The sequence below is a fragment of the Vespula pensylvanica genome, chromosome 18 (assembly GCF_014466175.1).
Source record: "Vespula pensylvanica isolate Volc-1 chromosome 18, ASM1446617v1, whole genome shotgun sequence".
Lineage (NCBI taxonomy): Eukaryota > Metazoa > Arthropoda > Insecta > Hymenoptera > Vespidae > Vespula > Vespula pensylvanica.
Window position 1 is genome coordinate 3,147,755 of NC_057702.1, and position 7,500 is coordinate 3,155,254.

Genomic DNA, 7,500 nt, shown 5'->3' on the forward strand with positions numbered 1-7,500 from the left:
TTATTCTTTTTTATCGTTTTCTTTTTTCGACACTTTACACGATATATTTTATTTCGAAGAGAGTAAAGAAACGAAAACTTTCTTTCATCCACTATCGTTTATTTCGAATCCGTTATCTAACCTTCAGAAGCCTTCGACGAAGTTTTAACGAGCGGCGTGAACTCCTTTCGTGTGTACCTTTATGGCCGATTACACAACCGCTACTTTGATAAAAGAAAGAACGTTGGGTATCGTCTAGTACTACGACGAGATTTCGAAAGAAACGAAGCTACCGGGTGCAAAGTGACGACAGAGGACTATTGCAAAAGTCAATTACTCCTCGACCGATGTAAATGTCGAACCAAGTTTCTTTTCTTTTCTTCTTTTTTTTTTTTTTCTTTCTTTCTTTTTCTTCAATAACCCCTCGAATAAAGAACGTGGAAGGATAAAACGACAGATTGATATTCGGTAGACGTCTTTACAAGACTTTGTCTATATAAATATTTTCGATTAAATCTATAATAATTATATAAATTTTTATATTAAATATAAATTATCTATATTAAATATATAAATTTTTACGATTAAATCATTCTTTACAAACTATTAAAATTACTATAAATAAAATTGACAACATATTTCTACATATACGTATATATATTTACAATATATATATATATATATATGATAAAAATAATATATAATATAATAAAAATATATATAAATATATATAAATAAATATAATATAAATTATATAATATATATATATATATATATTATATATATGTTAATCATTGGACGATTTTATTAAATATAAAATAGAACAAATTAATAAAGACGTTCCTTTAGTCGATAGCAAATCCACAGTGAATAAAAGAGTACAGGGTTGCACTGAGGTGGGTGGATAAGTGGAAGGGTGGGTTGGCTTGGGTTGAAGAAGAGGGGCGGAAATTGGAAATCGTATCACGGGGACATAAGTCGAAGGTAATATCGGCTCGAGGAATCGGAATCCTCGGTGAAAGCCTGAAAGTAGACGGGTCTGAAGAAGGTCTTGACGAGATTAGGGTCTGATCCTCGAGACGGAAAACAATATCCCAAGGGGGGGCGTCTAAGCACAACTCAGGTTTTCTTCTTTTTTTTTTCATTTCGTTCTTTTTTTTTTTTTTTTTTTTTTTTTTCCAACAAAAATTTCACCACCCAACGCGCGATTAATTGATTTCTCCGTGTAAACGAGACGTAAACGTAATAAGAAGAAAAAGAAATTAAAAAAGGAGATACACGATTGTCGAACAAATTATATACAAACGTAAAATATAGATCTTCTAATGAATTAAATAATCTAAAAAAAAAAAAAAAAAAAAGAAAAGAGAAAAGGAAAAAAAAAATGGAATTATTAAGTACACGGATGGTACACCAATCGCGATTAATTTTCTCGCGTTCTTATCTTTTTCTTAATTTTTTTTTTTTTTCTTTTTTTTTTTTTTCTTTTAAGGGATAGGTAGAATTACTTATACATTCAACATACAACTTACTAAACGAGGACACATACGGAATCAATTTTCTCGTCAATTTTTTTTTACCTTTCTCTTAAGCGATACGCTTGTACAATTTTCAAAATACAACTTGTAGATATATCGAAATAGTAAAAGATGACGGGGTTGGATCGGGGTGGTGTTAAAGTGGGGTTAGAAAAATCGTATCTCAGTTCTCGACGGTCCCTCTTAACTCGAGAAATGGTCACGCAATTTTCCGGCTTTTAAACTTTCCCACTCGACTAAATCACGAACGTTTCCCTTTTGACTGTCATGTATAATTCAAAGAACACTTCATTCTTGTGTGGAGTATCGGGGTATATATATATATATATATATATATATATATATATGTATATATATATGTGTGTACATCGAGAAAACGTATGGGGTAGGTTTTCCTTGTGTATTATTATGCCACCGCCAATCCGAATAAGTGCTCATGCATTTATGTAGCGCAATGAGAATCTTCAGACGGTGATAGTGAAACTCAAACCCGAACCTAAACCCAAATGTCGTCGTCGTCATCGTCATCGTTGTCGTCTGGCAAAGAAGGAAACTGGTTCGTGAGGAAACTTCGAAAAGGGCCGATTTGTTTAACTACGTCAATGGGGAGTGTGAAAGTAATGGAGAAAGTAAAGAAAGGGTTAGAGAGGGTGAGAAATAGATGGATTTGCTAGGTTTAAGTTACAAACTTTAAGTTTAACTTCGTCTCATACACGATGAATATTTCTTGTTGAGGACAGGAACCCACCTGTTGCCTATACTTATTTGTAAATTTTCCATTCAGAGTCAGTGAGCTAATAAAATCATCGATCGGATGTTATTATTATCGGGTAGAATATAGCGATTGCTATCGTTTACACGTGTAAGCGTTGATAAAACATTCTCTATGGACAATATTTAATCGCTCGTTGATTCGAGATGATTAAAGAGAAAAAATAATAAAAAAAGAAAACAGAAAAGAGTATAAAAAAAAAAGAATGGTTTTATTTCATCCCTTTTGGAGGTGCTGGGATTTGAACCCAGGACTTTCAGCATGCGAAGCAGACACTCTACCACTGAGTTACACCCCCAATCTTGTAAATGTTGTCTTATACGAAATTTATAAATGAAATGTTATTGTTAATTTCGTTCGTATATATGCGTACTTATAGGTGTGTACAGGTGTGATCATATTTTTTTTTTTTTTTTTTTGGTACGATGTAATATATAAAAATATATAAAAATAAAAAATAAGAATGAAGAAGATATGTTTAATAAATATTTTATATTTCAACGATAAAATATATATTCATTAATGTTCTGTATAGTTCCAATTATTCCGGAATTTCTCTACGACATAAAACACCCTAACGCAACTCTAAGCGAGCATCTCGAAGGAAACGTAAATCATAGATCAGGGATTACAACCACTACAACGACTACTGCTGCGACAACGACTATTACAACTACCACGACTACAACCTCATCGATGTCAACACCGTCAACACCGAGATGTCCTTGTCCTCTTAATATATCTAATAATAATTCTCCGTTGGAATTTCTTTCTATTACAACAATGTCTCCGGAATTGACAGGTGATTTAATTTTAACTTTATATTTGATATAAGTAAATATATATATATATATATATATATATATATTTATAATGGATCCATATCGATATACATATATAATAAATATAATATATATTATACAAAAGTATTAAATATATATTTATATATTTAATATGATATAATATATATTATATATATTATACATCTATATATATCGTATAAAAGTATTATATTATTATTTTTATTAATATTATATTATATTTTTTATAATGGATTCGTATTGATTTAGAATTGACAACGATAAATTCGACGACATCCGAACAAAAAGAAAAGGAACAAAGGCATAAAGAATTATTGGAAGAAACAGTAGCCGTAGGAATGATGTTCGCATCGAAAGCCTTCGTACAATTGCTTGCTAATCCTGTTGTTGGACCTCTTACTCATAGGTATCCTTTGAAACCCCATACGAATTTTGCACTTTACGATTTTACTTTACTTTCTTTTTTGCAAATTAAATTCACAGATTTTGCGAAACAAATTTATCGTTTAATTCGCGAATCGAATTTTTTCCTACAAAAATTCATCCCTCGGATTATCGTCTTTCGATCTCTCGAAATGAAAAAAAAAACAAAACTAACGAAGTAATATTTTTATGGAAAATTCTTAGACATGTAATTTTATAATCTGAAAAAAAAAGAAAAGAAAATTCAATTGTTTGAAAAGTTTCGTAAAATCATCTAGAAACTTTTGACCCACCCTAAGTAAATATAATTTATATGTGTGTCTGTTAATTACTATAAAATGAAAGTTACAATACAATGGATCTTTCTTCTTGAATTTTTAGAATAGGCTACAGTATTCCAATGTTCACTGGATTCATTATTATGTTCATATCGACGTTGATATTTGCATTTGGTCGAAGTTATGGGATATTATTTTTGGCACGTGCACTACAGGGTATTGGTTCCTCGTGTTCGAGTGTGTCAGGTACGACCAATGAAAAAATTCCAAAATATATCTCTGTTAAACGAGTACAAAAAATGAATTAAAAGTCAAACAATTAATTAATTTCACTAATAATATTCGACACTTACGTATGTCATAATAAATATTATTCGATATGTACGATCTAAGATCAACGTGAAATTATTATTGAATTATTAAAAATATAATAAACAACGTGAATGAACTACGTCGACAAAAAAAAAAAATATTCAATAAACTTTGATAAAAATTTGACTTATATTCTTTTCTTTACCATCTATCAGAGATAATTATCATAGTTATTTATTAAATTAAAAAATCTACGTATTAAATTCTAAAAAGAAAAAATAAATAAAATGTTCTTTTTATCTTCTCTCTCCACCCTTAAAAAAAAAGGTATGGGTATGTTGGCGGAGAGATATCAGGATGATAAAGAACGTGGTAATGCGATGGGTATAGCACTTGGTGGACTTGCTCTTGGTGTTTTAATTGGGCCACCATTCGGTGGAGTTATGTACGAATTTGTTGGAAAGTCTGCACCATTTTTAGTACTCTCAGCATTGGCTCTTGGCGATGGACGTAAGTATATATAATAATAATATTATTTTTTTTATTATTAAAAATTAAGAAAAAAAAATTAATTAATTAATCATTTTCATATAAATTGGATTTGATTCTTTCAGTTTTACAACTTTTGATGCTTCAACCATCTGTAGTGTACACGGAAGCCGAACCACCATCTTTGAAATCATTGGTTACTGATCCATATATTATTTTAGCTGCTGGTACGTATATATATATATATATATATATATATATATATATTCGTCTTTTATTATTTTTAACGACTATACAAAATTTTCTATTAGAAATTTAAATAAATCAATTTCAGGTGCAATAACATTCGCAAACATGGGCATCGCTATGTTGGAACCAAGCTTACCTATATGGATGATGGATACGATGGGTGCCAGTCGTTGGAAGCAAGGAGCGACATTTTTACCTGCTAGCATTAGTTATTTAATTGGAACTAACTTATTTGGTCCCCTTGGTCACAGGATGGGCAGGTAAGAATCATTAATTCGCTGAGAAAAATTTTATCCTGGTTAAACCTGTTCGAAAATAATGTTCTTTTCATTATTACATATATTCATAATATATATTACTTCGTAAATTAATATATTTTATTATGATATTTAATTCAAAGTTTTATACGTATATATTTATATATATATAATATATATATATTATATATATATATATTATATATATATATTATATATATATATTATATATATATATTATATATATATATATTATATATATATATATTATATATATATATATTATATATATATATTCATTTTAACAATCATTATATTAGTTACATTGAGTAAATTAACAAAACTGAAATTAAGAGATACCCATATATCAATCGCCTGGATAGCTCAGTCGGTAGAGCATCAGACTTTTAATCTGAGGGTCCAGGGTTCGAGTCCCTGTTCGGGCGATAATTTTTTTTTTTCTTTTTTTATTATGAATCGTATTTAATATTTCAATATTTATACATATATACATATATACGTATGTATACAATGCAATTATAAATAATAATATCATATCGTAAATTTATTTTACAGGTGGTTAGCGTCGTTAATCGGTCTCATTGTAATTGGTCTCTGTTTGATGTGCGTAAGTAGACGATATAAACTTATTAATTCGTGAATTAAAATATAAAATGATTTCGTTCTAATCCACATATATACATGTGTATGTGTGTATAGTAACGAAATCAAATAAAAATAAAAATATTCTATGATAACGATCAAACGTTTCTCTATTTATCATTCTTAGATACCTTTGGCCAGCAGTATCAATCATTTAATCATTCCTAACGCTGGATTAGGATTTGCTATTGGCATGGTCGACAGTTCAATGATGCCTGAATTAGGATATTTGGTAGATATAAGGCATACTGCTGTTTACGGAAGTGTTTATGCAATCGGGGATGTGGCATTTTGTTTGGGCTTCGCCATAGGTGAGAATAAAATAGACAAAATAAAATAATGAATATACAAAAATAACTGAACATAATTACAATACTCCAGTACGTAATATTTTTAAATATTAATGCATAATATTTAACAATAATACTGAAAATAATTAATAATAACTCAACGAATCTTCCGATGTAATTACAATGTAATTACACAGATAAAACACAGATGTATTATTAAATAGCACGAATAAACGAATGAGACAAAAAATTAGAATAAAATAAAAAAAAAAACAATAGAAAAAAGGAAAACAAAAATAAAGCTTTGCATCGGCCGGGAATCGAACCCGGGCCGCCCGCGTGGCAGGCGAGCATTCTACCACTGAACCACCGATGCTTCGATGACATATCGTTCATGAGATGTTAATATCAACGTATTAATTTTATCAAACTTTTATAAATAAAGAAATTTGTTTATCTTAGGACCCGCATTAAGCGGTACGCTGGTTAACACTATAGGATTCGAGTGGATGCTCTTTGGAATTGCTATTTTGAATTTCATGTACGCACCCTTAATGTATTTCCTCAGAGCGCCGCCGACGAAAGAGGAGAAGAAGGTACGTTCGATTTAATTTTAATATATATATATATATATATTTTTTTTTTCTTTTAATTATAATATCATACCTATATACATTACAGTCGCTGATAATCGGCGAGAAGTCGTCCGTGCGCTACGTAACGTACCAGAACGAAGAGGATGATCAATAGATCGCTAATCAATCGACAAACTGTGACGTTTTAAACACGGTAAATCTCAACTCTTTTCTTTTCTTTTTATTTTATTATTATTATTATTATTATTATTATTATAATCACCCTCTCTCTCTCTCTCTCTCTCTCTCTCTCTCTCTCTCGCTCGTTCGCTCGCTTCATATTTCTCTTCTTCTTTTTATTTATTTATTCATTTATTAATTAATTAATTTATTATTTATTTTTTTAAATCTATCCAGCTCGCAAACAACGACGTAGTAAAACTTATACCTTAGTGTAATACTTTCCTTTTATTCTATTCGTTCGTGTAATATTGACGATTTACTTCATTATTATTAATCTTTATTCTTCAAGGTTAATAAATAATGTTTACATGGGGAGAATTGAGAAAAAAATAAATTAAAAAAAAAGGGATAAAAGGGAGAAAAGAAAAAAATATTTGGCAGTTAAATTAGACGATATATATATATAGAGCATACACGTTTGAAATTTAAATGAAAAATCCCGAGGATCTTGTTAATCTCTCCGAATGAATCGCGCGCACGAATTGATCCAAACCACCTTCTACTCTTGGTATATATATATATAAAAATATATTATTATTATTATTATATCTATAAATAGAAATTAGATACGCGTAAGTGTATAATACAATAATACAATCGTATAAATGTAT

General features: G+C 29.5%; 2 protein-coding genes and 3 non-coding genes across 8 annotated transcripts in view; 2 read left to right on the forward strand and 3 right to left on the reverse strand.

Moving 5' to 3' along the window:
- Positions 1 to 7,500, forward strand: part of LOC122635313 (synaptic vesicular amine transporter) — a 42,919-nt gene that overhangs the window by 10,717 nt on the left and 24,702 nt on the right. For 3 of the 4 annotated variants that reach the window (XR_006328642.1, XM_043825367.1, XM_043825368.1), the window contains exons 3-12: positions 2,825 to 3,091; positions 3,360 to 3,516; positions 3,915 to 4,057; positions 4,451 to 4,633; positions 4,738 to 4,839; positions 4,947 to 5,121; positions 5,695 to 5,746; positions 5,909 to 6,092; positions 6,534 to 6,667; positions 6,753 to 6,923. Coding sequence is in view for 3 of the 4 variants with exons in the window: in XM_043825367.1 (XP_043681302.1) it covers positions 2,825 to 3,091; positions 3,360 to 3,516; positions 3,915 to 4,057; positions 4,451 to 4,633; positions 4,738 to 4,839; positions 4,947 to 5,121; positions 5,695 to 5,746; positions 5,909 to 6,092; positions 6,534 to 6,667; positions 6,753 to 6,821 (1,466 nt within the window). In the remaining variant the exon portion in view is untranslated. Of the gene's footprint in view, positions 1 to 2,824; positions 3,092 to 3,359; positions 3,517 to 3,914; positions 4,058 to 4,450; positions 4,634 to 4,737; positions 4,840 to 4,946; positions 5,122 to 5,694; positions 5,747 to 5,908; positions 6,093 to 6,533; positions 6,668 to 6,752; positions 6,924 to 7,063; positions 7,139 to 7,500 lie in introns of those variants that run through there. The other variant, XM_043825366.1, reaches the window with a different exon arrangement.
- Positions 2,516 to 2,587, reverse strand: Trnaa-cgc. Its single transcript has one exon. It is a non-coding gene; the product is annotated as a tRNA-Ala (tRNA).
- The window catches only part of LOC122635320, a 12,843-nt gene continuing 10,377 nt past the window's right edge, over positions 5,035 to 7,500 (reverse strand). The window contains exon 6 of the mRNA XM_043825393.1: positions 5,035 to 5,166. The gene's annotated coding sequence lies outside the window, so the exon portion shown is untranslated. The remainder of the gene's footprint in view (positions 5,167 to 7,500) is intronic.
- Positions 5,492 to 5,564, forward strand: Trnak-uuu. The gene has a single exon. It is a non-coding gene; the product is annotated as a tRNA-Lys (tRNA).
- Trnag-gcc lies at positions 6,377 to 6,447 on the reverse strand. The gene has a single exon. It is a non-coding gene; the product is annotated as a tRNA-Gly (tRNA).